Raw genomic sequence first — 15,771 nt, 5'->3', positions numbered from 1 at the left:
GTGTGTGTGTGTGTGTGTGTGTGTGTGTGTGTGTGTGTGTGTGTGAAGTGCCTGCTGCAGAAGGAGTTGGCTTTCCTGAAGGTGGACTTCCAGGCAGTTGTGAGCTGCCAGGCAAGGGTGCTAGGAACTGAATTCAGGTCCTCTGGGAAAGCAGCAAGCGTTCTTAAATGCTGAGCCACTCAGGCGTACACAGCATCTTAGCATCTTAGCCTAGCGGCTGCCTACAGAGAAGCAGGACTAGGAAGATGAGAAAGGGTCGGCGAGGCAGCGAGGCAGTTAAAAGTGCATAACACCAAGCCTGATGGCCGGAGTGCAATATCCCGAACCCATATGGTCGAACAGAACCAAGTCCTGTAAGTGGTCCTCCAACATCTGCACATGCCATGTTCCCACACACATAAAATAATAAATGTAAAAAAAAAAAAAGTTCCAGAAAAGGATGATGAGGATGATAAGTGGGAGACCAAACACCCAGCAAATGTGATGACGAGGACGCCAGCCCAGGTCAGCTCTGCGGCTCTACTGATGTCACTGGGTGAGGCAGGAAGGAGCAGCCAGGTGGGTACAAGCTGGAGCCCTGGGATTTGGGCCAGGTCGAGGGCAGCACCTGGAGAGCCCACACCCCAGCTGAAGGGGTGCCGTGGTGCAGGCTTCCTTGGGCTGTTTTCCTAAACTTTCTGTGCCACCCAGATTCATTCTGTTTCTCAAATGTAGCATTTGGGCCTGGCTCTATAAGGATATATATATATATAATTTTTTTTTTCAAAAAAAAATTCGTAGTAATGTTTTGGACTTGAATGGTGAAAAGATTCCACGTTCTTCCACAAAGGGGCGCTGTTGTGATGCACAGGAACTCAGCACTCGTCCACCTGGGAGGTGGCAGGAGAGTGCTTTGTAGACTGGGTAGCCAGGGACAACGGGCACACCATCTCTCCTCCAGCAGTGAGTGAAATAAATGTGTTTCTATTGTGCTGGATGCTCTGTGCTAGGACTTTACATCCAGCATCCTAATTTAACACACACACACACACACACACACACACACACACACACACACACGGAGAGAGAGAAGAGGAGAGGAGAGAGAGAGAGCGAGAGCGAGCTATAAATGGCAGCCAGCATATCTTACAGGGAGGTCCCCAGGGTCTAAAGTCCCATATCATCAGTGAGGGCCAAGGGAACTGGACCTTTGCTGCCAGAATACAGGAACTGGCTGTTTGCCGAGCTTGCCTCCGATGCGCTTCTCCATCCAGGCCGTCTCTCCCACAGCCCTGAGCGCCATCACTCTCACCCTCTCCCCATCCTGACTTCCTCTCTCTGCATGACACCAGGGCAGGAGGAGATGCAGGAGTGAGTGCAGCTGGCCGGGCAGGTGCTTTGGTCCTGGAGAGAGATGGTGTCCAGAGTAACAGGCTCAGCTTGGGCTGTGCCAGAACTTTTCAGTGGGTGTGAGGAGTGCTCACACCAGCGAGCAAGATAAGGAATGTTGTCAGACTGTTAGTGCGTTAGCACAGGCCTGTGATCTCACCGAACTCAGGAGACTCAGGAAGCAGGAAGTTCTTGAATTTGAGGCAGCCTGAACTACCTCGTGAGCATGTTTCTAACAAACAAGACAAAACAAAATCAAAATGTCAGTCGCTGTCTCGGGGCAGTTCTGGTGGAAAGTCACCACTGTTGATCTGAAGTTGACTTTTAACTAGGTGTGTTAGCCAAACTGGCCCCTGTCAGGGTGGAGGGCCTTGCCAGCTCAGCCACGATCTTGGGGCAGAGGCTTTGGAAATCAGTATTTCTCCTTGGCTGTCTCCCTCCAGGCTGCACCCCCAGGAAGTGTGGCCGAGGAGTCACTGATGTGGTGATCACCAGGGAGGAGGCAGAGCAGATTCGCAGGTACCCGTGCATCTCTATGCCCCGCCTAGAGCATCCACAGCTGAGTTAAACAGTGAATGGGGAGTGAGCCGGGCCAGCAACAGAGTGGACAGAACTCACAGTTCCGTGGACCATGCTCAAGGGCTTTGGGGGTCAGAGAGCAGGCTTCCTGCTTCCTGCTTTCTTTGAGGAAATGCTGTGGCCTTAGCAATGTTTCTGCTGTTTGAGCAGTCTAGAGGCCCAGCCTCAGCTGACAATTATTAGGTAATCATAAATGTCAGCCCAGAACCAGCTGGTGCTGGAGTTTTCATTGTGAGGATTTAAAAATCAAGATCTTAAAAAGAAAGATACCGTTTTCTGACCAGTTGTTCAGATCTAGTATGTGGCCTTTCGTTAGGCCCTTGCGTCCACTGCCCTTTGTCTTCAGGCCAGGCCTGCCGCAGGGAGCCTGCCCGCTGTACCCTGCTGCCCACTGAGCCGCTAGCTCCCCCAGGCCTGACGGTTACTAACGCCTTACTGAGGGCTTAGCTCTCCTGGTGGCCTTGTCAGAGCTGCTTGCTCTTCAGTAGGGTGGTCCTCTCGGCGCTGGGATGGCTCTTTCACTTCCTGAGCTGTGGTTACCAAACTCCCCATCTGCGGGGAGCCGTCAGAGCACAGGGTTTAGGCCAGTGGCTTCCGAGCAGACCGTGTTAGCAGCAAGAGGACGCTGACGTACCCGTCCTCAGCTTTGAAGGCCACGGTTTTGGGATTCCACGTTTGTTGACATTATGAACGTTAACCATGCACGAGGCACTGCCATACCGTTGGTGTTTTGCCTAGATACTTTCTGGGTAATGCTGTCAGCTAAATTCTGACTGAAGTTGGTTTTGCCTCCACAGAATAGCGGAGAAGGGGCTCTCTCTAGGAGGATCAGATGGAGGGGTGAGTCAGCATGGGTCCTGCTCTCACTTTCTTGACTCTTCCTCTTCTTCTTCTTCTTCTTCTTCTTCTTCTTCTTCTTCTTCTTCTTCTTCTTCTTCTTCCTCTTCTTCTTCTTCTTCTTCTCCTTCTTCTTCTTCTTCTTCTCCTTCTTCCTCTTCTTCTTCTTCTTCTTGTTCTTGTTCTTCTTCTTCTTCTTCTTCTTCTTCTTCTTTTTTTTTTTTTTTGGTTTTTCAAGACAGGTTTCTCTGTGTAGCCTTGGCTGTCCTGGACTCACTTTGTAGACCAGGCTGGCCTCTAACTCACAGAGATCTACCTGCCTCTGCCTCCCGAGTGCTAGGATTAAAAGCGTGCGCCACCACACCCAGCTTTTTTATTTTTATTTTTTTAAGATGGTGTTTCTCTTGTAGTCATGGCTGTCCTGGACTCACTTTGTAGACCACACTAGCTTTGAACTCACATCAATCTGCCTGCCTCTGCCTCCCAAGCATCGGGATTAAAGGCATGTGCCACCACGCCAGGCTTTTACCTCTTTCTTTAGAATTCTCAAAGTGGAATTCCTTTTATGTTGTTCTGATGAGTTCAGGGAGATATTTGCTAACGGGCTAACAGTGAGAGCCTTGTCCCTCACTCAGTCTTCAGCATTCCCTTGAGCGCCCCCCACGTAATAGTCTGGATACCTTTAAGTTCTGTAAACATTGAGCCCATGTTGTGTCCACACCTTAGCTAAGTCACTGTAGGAATAAGAAAAGGGCCTAATGTCTGTTACCACTGGCCACGGCGCATGGGGGAAAATGGTCCACGTTGGTGGCCGCTTTCTTCCTGGAACACGGGGAAGGACTCAGAGGTGGGCAGTTAGAGTCATAAGACACGTTGGCGGTTTCTTAAGGTGGTGCATGCCTTTACTCCCAGCATTTGGGAGGCAGAGACAGGCAGATCGCTGGGAGTTCAAGGACAGCCTGGTCTACAGAGTGAGTCCAGGACAGTCAGAGCTGCTAAACAGAGAAACCTTGTCTCGAAAAACAAAACAAAAGTTACTGAGGTGCTGTTCTATATGTAGCGTTTAACTGGGAGCCCACGAGCTGCCTGCGGCTATCACAGGGGCAGGCCAGCTGGTTTGACACATGCATGGGGAGGAGCCTCAGTGCTTAGCTGGGATGAACAGCGTGAGTCATGCCCACTACAGGGTCTTTCTGCCACTTCTCTGCCTCAGTAGAACATGGCAGCTCCCTAAGAAAGTAGAGCTTCAGATGCCCAGGATGGGCTGTAGAAAGAGGCAGTGGAGCAGAGAGGGGTCCCACAGGGTGGCACCTGGTTTATATGCAGAAGTCTGCAATTATGCAATCACACTTGACACAGGGACAGAATCATGTGCCAAACTTTTACCTCTACAGACCTAGTAGAAGGAAGGAAAGAGGGAGTCAGTAGTGTGGCCTGTGACTCACCATAAGCATTCCCAACGTGTCTGGGGACTATTTCTAAAGATGTTAGGCCTAAGAGTTTGGTTTTCTGTGTGGACAGCAGAGAGAGAAAGACATATCTGTCCAGGCAGACAGTGCACAAGGCAGGGTTTTAAGAAGTCAGAGGTAGGGGCTGGAGAGATGGCTCAGTGGTTAAGAGCACTGTCTGCTCTTCCAATGGACCCAGGGTTCGATTCCCAGCACCCACATGGCAGCTCACAACTGTCTGTAACTCCAGCTCCAAGAGATCTGATACCCTTACACCAATGCACACAAAATAGAAATTAAATTATTAAAAAAAAAAAAAGAAGTCAGAGGTAAGCTAGGCATGGTGGCGTACACCTTTAATCTCAGTACTCGGGAGGCAGAGGCAGGAGGATCGCTGTGAGTTCAAAGCGAGCCTGGTCTACAAAGGGAATCCAGGACAGCCAAGGCTACACAGAGAAACCCTGTCTCCAGGCAGAGCTAGAACATTTATACAGTGGATTGTGGTAACTGGGGTTTGGCTATTTGAGTGACTATCAGTTGTTTACACACACACACACACACACACACACATGCGCGCGCGTGTGTGTATGTATTTTTTTCCAGGCATCTATCCTGGACCTGCATTCTGGAGCTCTGTCTGTTGGGAAACACTTTGTGAACCTGTACAGGTGAGAGGCTGGAGGAAGAGGAAGAGGAAGGGTGCAGATGCGTGTCTGGCAGTTGCATGGGCTTCAGGGAGCTATGATGTTCCTCAAGGGCTGGAGAGACCTGAGAGCTCTCAGCCTCCGAGTCATTACTCTGTCAACTGCTGATTGCCCTCCGCCCCCCTCCATCCCCCCTTTTCCTCTTCTCTCTCTCCCTCCCTCCCCTCCCTCTCCCTCGCACTCCCCTCTCCCTCCCTCCCCTCCCTCCCTCCTTGTCCCTCCCTCCCACCATCTCCCTCCCTTCCTCCCTCTTTCTGCCCCACTTTCCTCCTCGCTCACATAGTTCTTGTTGTAGAAGTGGGATGATGCTCAGGTGATGGGTCAGACCTACGTGTGGAGGCTGGGTAGCTTGAGGAAACAAGGATGCTGGGCATGTGGTATATACCTGTAATCTGAACCTCAAAGTTGAAGATCAGCTGAGCTACAGAGTGGGGCCCTGTTTTTATAAAAACAAAAAGTAAGGGAAAGATTAGTAACTTGCCATCCCTGCTAATGCTCTTATTATTTCACAGATACTTTGGAGATAAAATACAAAATATCTTCTCTGAGGAGGACTTCCGGCTATATAGGTAAGGAGGATGAAGAGCTGGGTATGCCAAGGGGGCTGAGGTCACATCAGGCCAGAACATCGCTCCTGTGTCAGCGATCAAGACCTGTGGGTGTAGACAGAGCTCAGCCTGTCTCTGATAGATGGGCACCTCCCCTAATACTTTCTAAGCCCTCTTGGTCCTCCTGCAAACATGTCCTGTTAGTGGTCACAGTCCAGCACTTGTCACACAGTTCTTGCACAGTCCTCACCCTGAGGCAGCTGGCCTATCTGGAGAATTTTGAAATTAAAGCTTTTATTTAAAGATTGTTAAGATGTGGCTTATAGTCCAGGGACATTCTATCCACTGCGTATTGAATTAGTCCCATCACCAATGCTGCCTAACTGCAGTATGACAGCACTCCCCAGAGTGGGCACTAGTACAGCACTCTGGTCCTGTAGCCCTGTGTGTGTTGGACTTTATGTGGTTTTATCACCTACTAGAGTGTTGAACTAGCCACGATACTGAGCTTGCCAGCAGAGCACCGAGTTCCTGCTGTCCTGTAGCCCCGTGCCCACCCGTCTTCTCACCTCCAGCATCACTGCCTGGAACCACAGCTGATATTTTGCCTTCATTATGTTCCCAGGGAAACAGCTGCTAAGCAACGCTTAGGCTCCTGGTCCAGGGAGCAGGTGAAGGCCTGACTGACTCTGCACACCTGGCAGTGGCAGCAGTGAGCTGTCACTCAGTGCACACAACAGAGTCACTCTTAAGTCCGCTCTTTGAGGCGGCACGGAGCCATCAGAAGCTTTGCAGCAACTTTCAAGGGTCCAACCTTGCATATGGCTCCACTCTGTGCTATCTCAAGGCTCAGGCCCCAGCCCTGCCTGTCTCCAGCTGACAGTTGTGGCCTGCCCTCACTAGTTCATCTCAGTCTTTGTGTTTATTCCTGGTATGCACACACTGCCTGAAATGGAAAGTGCCCTGTGATAGTTTGATGTTTGTAAATTCCACAGTTTATAAGATACATGGTGGTGTATACCTGTAATCTGGACCGCGCGCGCGCGCGCACACACACACACACACACACACACACACACACACTCACGTGCGCGCACAATGTGACAGGAGAACAAGATTGAGCTATATGTTCTTGTTGAGCGTTATGGACACAAACATCCGGGAGCTGCACACAGCAGAGAGAGCTTTTCCACACGGCCTCCCTCCACACACAGACCCAGGAGCCACCTCACATGGACATGGGACGTGTGTTTATGGCTGATGGCAGCAGGAGGCCTGAGGAGCAGTGCCAGCCTCGGCCTGCTCCTCACAGACGCTGCTCCCTCCAAGAATTAAAGGTGGAAAACACCAAGTACAGGTTTTTATCCAAAGGTCGGCTATATTTTGTTAGGTTGAAGAGTTAAGTGAAAGGCCAGGCGTGGTGGCGCACACCTTTAATCCCAGTACTAGGAGGGCAGAGGCAGGTGGATCGCTGTGAGTTCAAGGCCAGCCTGGTCTACAAAGTGAGTCCAGGACAGCCAAGGCTACACAGAGAAACACTTTCTCAAAAAAAAAGAGATTTACAATTAGGAGGAAAAGTGGAAAGAATATTCTGACATGTTTCACTCTATAAAACATTTGAAATAATTAAAACGTACAGAACTGTCAGCCTGATGCGTTGTGTCCCATGCAGGGACATCCGGCGGAAGGTCCAGCTCACCATTGCTAAAGCTTTTGGCATCAGTGCCTCCTCGTTGTATCTGACAAAGCCTACGTTCTTCTCCCGAATAAACAGCACAGCGGCCCAGACGGCTCACGATGAGTACTGGCACGCACATGTGGACAAGGTAAGCACCCGCTGTTTTAGAGCTCTTCTTCCTGAGGTGCTAGGGTGCACTCTGAATTAGGTGATGCAATTGAGGAGGTCAAGTTTGTCTCATGAGCGTCAAGGGCTGGGACAGCTGCAGCGGCCTTTGCTCTATACTTGCTCCCAAGTTCACGTACAGCCTTTCTGACTGGGCTGTGTAAGCAGAGGGTGGGGTGCAGGGCTCTGTTCCACAGGGTGCCCTCTCCCCATCATAGCCTTTGCCTCTTTTTTCTTCGTCTCCTCCCTAAGACCTTGTCAGGGGAGCCACGAGGCTGCCGCTGACCTCTACCACAGAAGAGAATTCAGTATGAGTGTGAGGGAAGCAAAGTTACAAGTTTATTGATGAACTCGGAAGACAGGATGCACCTGAGGAGACTCGGTGTGGGTGGTAGGGCGGGGACACACGGAACGCCTCAGCAGTCACCATGACTGTGGTCTGGGAGCTCGCTCAGAAGCCGCATGGTCTGCTCCTAGGCTTAGACATTGAGGACAGCCTGTGCTGGCCTCTTCTTTCTTAGCCACAGGGTTTTGTCTTTGAAGGAGAGTTCGTTTTAGGTACACTGGACAGTCTTGTTGCTGAGAAGGGAGATAAAGCATTCATGCTTGGTTTGTGACCCGGCTGGTAGAGTCTTGCCCAGCACACATGAGGTCCTGGGTTCAATCCCCAGCCTCACACCAGCTGCACAAGATGGCTCCTACCTGTAACCCCAGCACTTGGGGGAGAGAAGCAGAGGCATTCACGTCACCGTGAGCTACATGGAGAGCTTGAGTTCAGTGTGGCTACAGCATACAGTCCCAAAACAGTGAAAAGACAACAGCCCTATTAATTAAAGGCCCTTTGTGTGTGTGTCACAGGTAGGCAGGCCCCGTAAGGCTTGCTTCATTCGCCATTTTAACAATCATGACGTGAATACTATTCAGCTATTAAAAACAAGGAATTCCCAAAATTTGTGGATAAATGGATTGAGCTGGAAATGATCATAATGAGTGAGTTAACCCAGAAGCAGAAAGACTCAAATGGTATATACTCACTTATATCTGCATATTAGCCCAAGAGGCATGTCCCACGAAAGCCTTCACTTACCAGGAAACTGAGACAGAGGGGAGGACATTCTAATGGGACTCTAGATGAGAGAATCATGGGAGAATGGCAAAGTAGAAGGACCCAGAGGGTCCTAGAAGCCTACAAGTAGAACATTATGATAGGCAGATTTGGGCCCAGGGGTCCTGCTCAAACTAAGGCACCAGCCAAGGACAATACAGGCGGTAAACCTTAAGCCCCTACCCAGATCTAGCCAATGGACAGAACATTCTCCACAGTAGAGTGGAGAGTGGGATATTACTTTCTCACATACTCTGGTGCCTCACCTTTGACCACGTCCCCTGGAGGGGGAGACCTGGTGGCACTCAGAGGAAGGACAGCAGGTTACCAAGAAGAGACTTGATACCCTATGAACATATACAGGGGGAGGTAATCCCCCTCAGGAACAGTCATAGGGGAGGGGAATAAGGGGAAAATGGGAGGGAGGGAAGAATGGGAGGATACAAGGGATGGGATAACCATTGAGATGTAACAAGAATAAATTAATAAAGGAGAAAAAAAAATCATGACGTGGGATGTTTATAGTGGGTACAGCTATTTTGCAGGTGGTCTGATTAGCAATATGAAAATTCCTGGGGTGCCAGCCAGTGGGAAGTGGGAATCAGAGCAGAGAAACTGAGGGGCCTTTCGTGTCCCGTGCCTTGCTTAGGTCAGCCCTGCTGAGATTTCTCAGTCCCTGGTGGCCAGTTCTGCCCAGTCAGTGACAGGAGCCTTCTCTGTGAAGGTCTCTTCCCCCTAAACTGTGCACAGCAGGTGAGGACTCACTCTTACCCACCACCCACCACCTCACATAGTGCCAGGTGGCTGCCAGGATACCATGAGAAAGTGCAGTGCCACCCTTCTGTGTGGCAGTCTGCCCCCACCCTTCCCTTTGAGTGTGGTAGCTGGTAACTGTTCGGAGGTTTGCAGTATGTGAGGGTGGGCTGAGGCTTTTAAGGCGTCAGAGCCGCACATGCTTCCTGGTGCTGCTGGCTCTGCCTGGTCTTCTGAGGGTAGGTGTGGTTTATCTTTGCTTTCTTTGCCGTGCGTTTCACTGCTGAAGCGTTTGGAGTCTGCCCTGTTGGTGTTCCTTTGGTGTTAGCCCACAGGGCTGATGTTGGAGTGGGGAGCACTCAGCTCACAAGGTCAAGCTGGGTCCGCCAGCAGACTGACACCCACAAGTAGGAGTCTTGCATCTTCCACGCCTCACTGGGCCTGTGCCAGCCAGGCCCATCAATCATTTGATTCTGTCTCTAAACTCAGGAGGGGAGCGGAGGACGGCACAGGCAGGTGGTGGGGGCTTAGCGTTTGCAGCTGGGCCTCGGAGCCTCTTAACCTCTCACCGCAGACTCGCTAATTGAATGATGTGTCAGGCTGGATGGTCTTCTAATGTGATTGAAAGTCTGTGCACGTCACACATCACTGTCTTTGTGGCACATCTCACTAGTCACCTTTATTAACCAGAGGCCAATTTGTGAGTGTTCTCTCTGGCATCCCTTGAAAACAGCTCTGCGTGTGGCAGGCACTTGTACAGGGCACTGGAAGCCATCTGCACTTTGTTCTGAGCGTCCTCCATGTAGCTGCTCAGAAATGGCTGTCATGCCTGGTGTGCTTCTTGTGGGAGCGTGAATCTCCTGCTTCCTTGTGGGTTCCTTTCTCCGGGAAGCTGGGCCCAGAATCTGGTCACAGAGTTTTCTTCAGCCTTCCGGAGGCTAGCTGAAGAGGGCTCTGCGCTGAGAACCAGTCGCCAAGAATGCCTAATGCACTTGATTAAAATAAAGACAGTCAGCTGGGTGTGGTGGCGCATGCCTTTAATCCCAGCACTCAGGAGGCAGAGGCAGGCGGATCTCTGTGAGTTCGAGGCCAGCCTGGTCTACAAAGCAAGTCCAGGACAGCCAAGGCTACACAGAGAAACCCTGTCTCAAAAAAACCAAGAAAATAAAAAAATAAATAGAGACAGTCAAGTGTCAAAGAACTAGATTTTAATTCACTAAACTTAATGATTAAAAAAAAAAAAAAGACAAGGACAGGCGGCTACAGGGGAGAAATGGGGAGTGAGCTCGCCAAGCCTTCCAGCCCCTGGGGTTTTAAACTAAGTGTGCTTGAATAGCAGGAGACAGCCCCAGGATACTTGGGGTGGGGGGGAAGGCTTGTCTCCAGGGCACCTGTGATGTGTTTTTCTTCAAAGAGCCAGCTTTTGACACCTTTTGTGTGGGTTAAGGTCTGCAAGGAACTAGCTTTTTAACACATTTGGGTCTGGCAGGTTGTTATGAGCAGGGGGGTCTGCTCGCTCACCCATGTCTGAGCACTAAGCTTACCTGGAGGGAGCATCTCCTAGGCCTGCAGACAAGGACCCATACTTCTTTTTTGTTGTTGTTGTTGTTTTGTTTTTCAAGACAGGATTTCTCTGTGTAGCCCTGGCTGTCCTGGACTCGCTTTGTAGACCAGGCTGGCCTCGAACTCACAGCGATCCGCCTGCCTCTGCCTCCCCAGTGCTGGGATTAAAGGTGTGCGCCTCCACACCCGGCAGGCCCACACTTCTTATTTATGAAATATGGCCTGGGAGGGGCCTTGGGTGACTATATGTGTCCAGGCACCAGCACAGAACTGACATACGGAGGAGACTTCTGACCCTGCGGGGGATCTGCCCTTTAGAAGCTTAGCTGCTAGAGTCACACCTCACACTTCTGGTATGTTGTCCACACAGCACCACAGAACCTTCTCACCTGTAGCACCCCCAGTGAGCTGCAGCTCTCCCGCTACAGGGTCTTGCTTTGCTCACCCAGTTCCTGAACTAACCCTAACCAGTCTAAGAAAACAGGTACTCAGTCTTTTTTCTCCTGTTTTGGACACAAGGTCTCACTGTGTAGCCCTACATGGCCTGCAACTCACTTTGTAGACCAGGCTGGTCTTGAACTCATAGAGATCTACTTGTCTCTGCCTCTCAAATACTGTGATTAAAGGCATGGGCCACCGAGTCTTGGTCTGCCATCCTGTTCTTGCAGAGCAGGGAACTGAGGCTCAGAGAGGTCAAGTCACTTTGCTAGTGTCACACAGTAGGAATGCTCCCCTGAGGCTAGAGAGGTGCATTAGTAAAGGGTGCTCACCCACTGCTCTTGCAAGGAACTGACTTAACTCCCAGCACCCACATTAGGTGTTTTACAACCACCTGTAACTCGGGTTTTAGGGAATCTGACATCTCTAGCTTGGGTAGGCACCTGCACTCACACACATACACACACACAAATAAAAATAAAACAAATCTTTAAAAAACTTTTCTCTACAATATAGACTTTTTAATAATATATTTTGAATCACATTTATTTTGGCAGTGGGTATATGAATGTGCAAGCACATTTCACAGTGCTTGTGTGGAGGTGGAGGACAGCCTCCTGGAGTCGGTTTTCGCCTTCCACCATGTGGGTCCCAGGAATTAAACTCAGGTCTTTAGACTTATTAGCAAACACCTCTACCTGCTGAGTCAGTGTCTCTCTCTCTCTCTGTCTCTCTCTCTCTGTCTCTCTCTCTCTCTCTCTCTCTCTCTCTCTCTCTCTCTCTCTCTCTCTCTCTCTCTCTCTCTGGTTTGGTTTTGAGATAGGGTCTCTATATAGCCCTGACTATCCATCCTGAAACTGACTTTGTAGACAAGGCTAGCCTCAAACTTAAGAGAGCTGCCTTTCTCGCCCTCCAGAGTGCTGAGACTAAAGGTGTGTGCCACCACCTGGCCAGTTGTTGTTACTTTTCGTATTGTTTTGTTTTCATAAAAATTTATTTCCTTTTATTTTATGTGCATTGCCATGAGGGTGTCAGAGCCATAGGATCTAGAGTTACAGGCAGTTGTGAGCTGCCATGTGGTTGCTGGACATTGAACCTGGGTCTTCTGGAAGAACAGACAGTGCTCTTAACGCTGAGCCATCTCTCCAACCTGTTTTTTAGATTTTTTGAGACAGGGATTGTTTTGTTTGTTTGTTTAGGTTTTTTGAGACAGGGTCTCTCTGTGTAACCTTGGCTCTCCTAAACTCGATTTGTAGACCAGGATGGCCTTGAACTCACAGAGATCCGCCTGCCTCTGCCTCCTGAGTGCTGGGATTAAAGGCATGTGCCACCACTGCCCAGCTCTTAACCACTGAGCCACCTCTGAAACCCCTCTATGTGAAATTTTAAATGCTTTTTGAAAGCTTTAAAGTGGTTTTTCTGGTGCTTGGTTACTTCTCAGTGGCAGAGTATGAGCTTAGTTACTGCATTTGGAGAATTTGGGGCCATTATTTCTTTAAATGTTTTTCTGCACTAATTTTTCTCCTCAGTAACAGAATACTAGAGTTTCAGGTATGTTCCCAAGATTCCACGCCCAGAGCTTGGGAGCTCTGCTCCTGTCCAAGGTGCTCTTTCTTCCATCAGCCGGGATCCAAACCAGTGTGATTTTCAGATTGAAGAACTCCATTTTTTTGATTGCTTATTTGTTGTTTGTTTGTTTGTTTTGAGACTGGGTCTTTGTGTAGTTCAGGCTAGCCTTAAACTTTCTGTACAGCTGAGACTGGCATTGACTCCAGAGGTGCTTGCTCCACCCCTGGAGTGCTGGGATCACAGGCCAGCACCAGCATGCCTGGCTCTCTTCAATTCCTCTTGAGCTTTGACGTAGTTTGTGTCTCTGCCTGGTAAATTGTGGTTACTGCAGTGACTTAAAGTCTTCCAAGTTCCCTGTGGCCCATGACTAAATTCTACCTGTCTGTCGGGGAACCAGCCCAGCATATGAGGCGTGTCGTTCCTAATTAGATATTTGCTTTGGCCAGCCTGGTCTACATAGTGAGATCCTGTCTTGGAAAAAAAATTGCTTCAGTGAAACAGAATTAGGTGGCGACGGCCACCGTGTTCTGCTTCATGCCATATGACTTCCAGCCAGCGGCTTCGTCTTAAGTTGGGTTGTTTGCAGAGTACTGTACCCCACAAGGTTCAAAAGTGGAAAGAGTATGAGAAGACAAGCACCCCCTTTCGCAGAAGCCCCTCACTTGCCCAAGTCAACACATTGGCCAGATTTTAGGGTCCCTTCTCTAACTTCTGTTTTTTGGCTTTTTAGGACATGGATTATCTGTGTAGCCTTGGCTGTCTTGGACTCTCTTTGTAGACCAGGCTGGCCTCGAACTCAGAGATCTATGGACCTCTACCTCCCGAGTGCGGGGATTAAAGGCTTATGCCACCACTCCCTGCCATCTCCAACTACTTTAATGCAAAAACAAATGCATAAAATACTGAGTTTTGTCATTTGTAGAGAACAGCATTTTTTTTAAGTTGTCTTCCTTTTTCCTGTTACTTTCATCTTGCAGTAACACAGCACACTGCTATCAGCAGGTCTGTACCTGTAGTGCTCTTTAAAACCGTGATTATTACTGGAGAAGGTGTACCGTGGTGAATGCGCAGGCTTCAGAAGATAACTAAGTAGAGCTCACTCTTTCCTTCCGTCTTTATGCACGTTCCCGGGACTGAACTCAGGCTTTACCCACCGAACCACCTCATCCCTTTCATTGTTTTTAATGGAAACTAGATAATTAGATGCTGAGATAGCCTTCAAATGAATAAAAATTATTATTATTATTATTATTATTATTATTATTATTATTATTATTTATTGTGCATGCATGCCCATGTGTGTGTGTGTCTGTGTATACACAGTATGTGTGCGTGAGCATGTGTGGAGGTCAGAGGGCAACTTTGTGAGATTGGTTCTCTTCTTCTTCCTTTTCATGGGCCCAGAGGGCTGAGCTCACGCACCATGCTTGCATGTAAGCACCTTTACCCACTGAGCCTCCGTGCTGGCCTAATGTGTCCTGTAACCGCCGTGGTCTTCAGCACCCTTCTTACCAGCAGCAGTCTCTTGTGGGTTGATACACAGATTTCAATCTGTTATATGGAACAGGGAAGAATATTCTACTTATGACAATGTTGCATTTCACTCACAGTCACATAACCTTTGTGTCCAGGGTTTGGCTACCACAGTTTATGCTGCTGGGAGTGGAAGGGCGTGTGATCCCTGATCAGTCTGGGGTGTGTGTGTGTGTGTGTGTGTGTGTGTGTGTGTGTGTGTGTGTGTGTGTGTGTGTGTACGCGCTGATGAATAAGGGATAGTTCTGGAATCTAGGTAGAAATGCCCCTGACCTAAGGAGGTTTAGAAAACGTTCTCTTAGCTGGGTGGTGGTGGTGCACACCTTTAGTTCTAGCATTCAGGAGGCAGAGGCAGGTGGATCTCTGTGAGTTCAAGGCCAGCCTGGTCTACACAGAGAAACCCTGTCTGGAAAAACCAAAGCCAAAATAAAACAAACAACAACGATAAAGCAAACAACCAAACAAAACAAAAACAACCAAACAAACCTGCCGTTCTTCTTCAAGCTTCTCTCTTTCTCGCTCTTCCTGCCACCTTTCCTCCTTCCTGCTCTGTTTCTCAGACAGACTTCAACTCTGTAGCCCAGGCTGGCCTCCAGCTCACTGTGTAACCCAGGCTGGCCTCAAGCTCCCTGTGTAGCCCAGGCTGGCCTCAAGCTCACTGTGTAGCCCAGGCTGGCCTTGTCCTTCTCCTATGTGCTAAGATTACAAAGTGTTAATATGACTGGTTTTTTTCCTTTGTACATTCTAGCTGTTCATACATTGTGAATTATGAGAAGTAAATGTTGCCATGTCTGTTGATGGTAGAGGCCTATCATTTTTTCATATCAAGATCAATTGCTCTGAGGCCATTTTAAAAGACATCTGTGAAGCCGGGTGTGGTCACGTTAATCCCAGCACTCCGGAGGCAGAGGCAGGCGGATCACTGTGAGTTTGAAGCCAGCCTGGTCTACAAAGCAAGTCCAGGACACCAAGGCTACACAGAGAAACCCTGTCTCGAAAAAAAAAAAATAAAGTCATCTGTGGTTTCCCCATAAACCTGGGGGGTACCACACATACAATTGCCAGTTACCCATAAATTCATATGTGAGTTTCTGAATTCTCTCTTCTGTTCTAATATGTTTTCTTTTTAAAATTAATTTACTTTATTGTATGTGGTTGGGTGTTTTGCCTGCATGTATGTCTGTGTACCACATGTGTGCCTACGGAGGCCAGAAGATGGCAAACTGGAGTTTCTTTCTTTTTTTCCTTCTTTCTTTCTTTCTTTCTTTCGTTTGTTTCAAGACATAGTTTCTCCTTGTACCCTTGGCTGCCCTGAACTCACTTTGTAGACCAGGCTGGCCTCGAACTCACAGAAATCCCCCTGCCTCTGCCTCCCAAGTGCTGGGATGACAGGTGTGCACCACTGCGCCTGGCTTCCAGGAGTGTTCCAACAGTTGTCCCGTGATGGATCTGTTCTCCTGAAAGTCAGTGTCAGGAGCATTTG

At 49.1% G+C, this 15,771-nt stretch overlaps 1 protein-coding gene across 3 annotated transcripts in view; it reads left to right on the top strand.

Annotated features, from left to right (window-relative positions):
* Positions 1-15,771, top strand: part of OGFOD3 (2-oxoglutarate and iron dependent oxygenase domain containing 3) — a 29,062-nt gene that overhangs the window by 1,659 nt on the left and 11,632 nt on the right. For all 3 annotated transcript variants that reach the window (XM_084750278.1, XM_084750276.1, XM_084750277.1), the window contains exons 3-7: positions 1,812-1,887; positions 2,745-2,787; positions 4,836-4,900; positions 5,449-5,505; positions 7,157-7,310. In XM_084750278.1, coding sequence (XP_084606404.1) covers positions 1,812-1,887; positions 2,745-2,787; positions 4,836-4,900; positions 5,449-5,505; positions 7,157-7,310 — 395 coding nt within the window. The remainder of the gene's footprint in view (positions 1-1,811; positions 1,888-2,744; positions 2,788-4,835; positions 4,901-5,448; positions 5,506-7,156; positions 7,311-15,771) is intronic.

This window comes from Acomys minous (assembly GCF_964271855.1).
Source record: "Acomys minous genome assembly, chromosome: 12".
In the NCBI taxonomy this organism is placed as follows: Eukaryota; Metazoa; Chordata; class Mammalia; order Rodentia; family Muridae; genus Acomys; species Acomys minous.
Note: the sequence above shows the minus strand (reverse complement) of the source record. Positions and strands in the feature narration are given on the sequence as shown.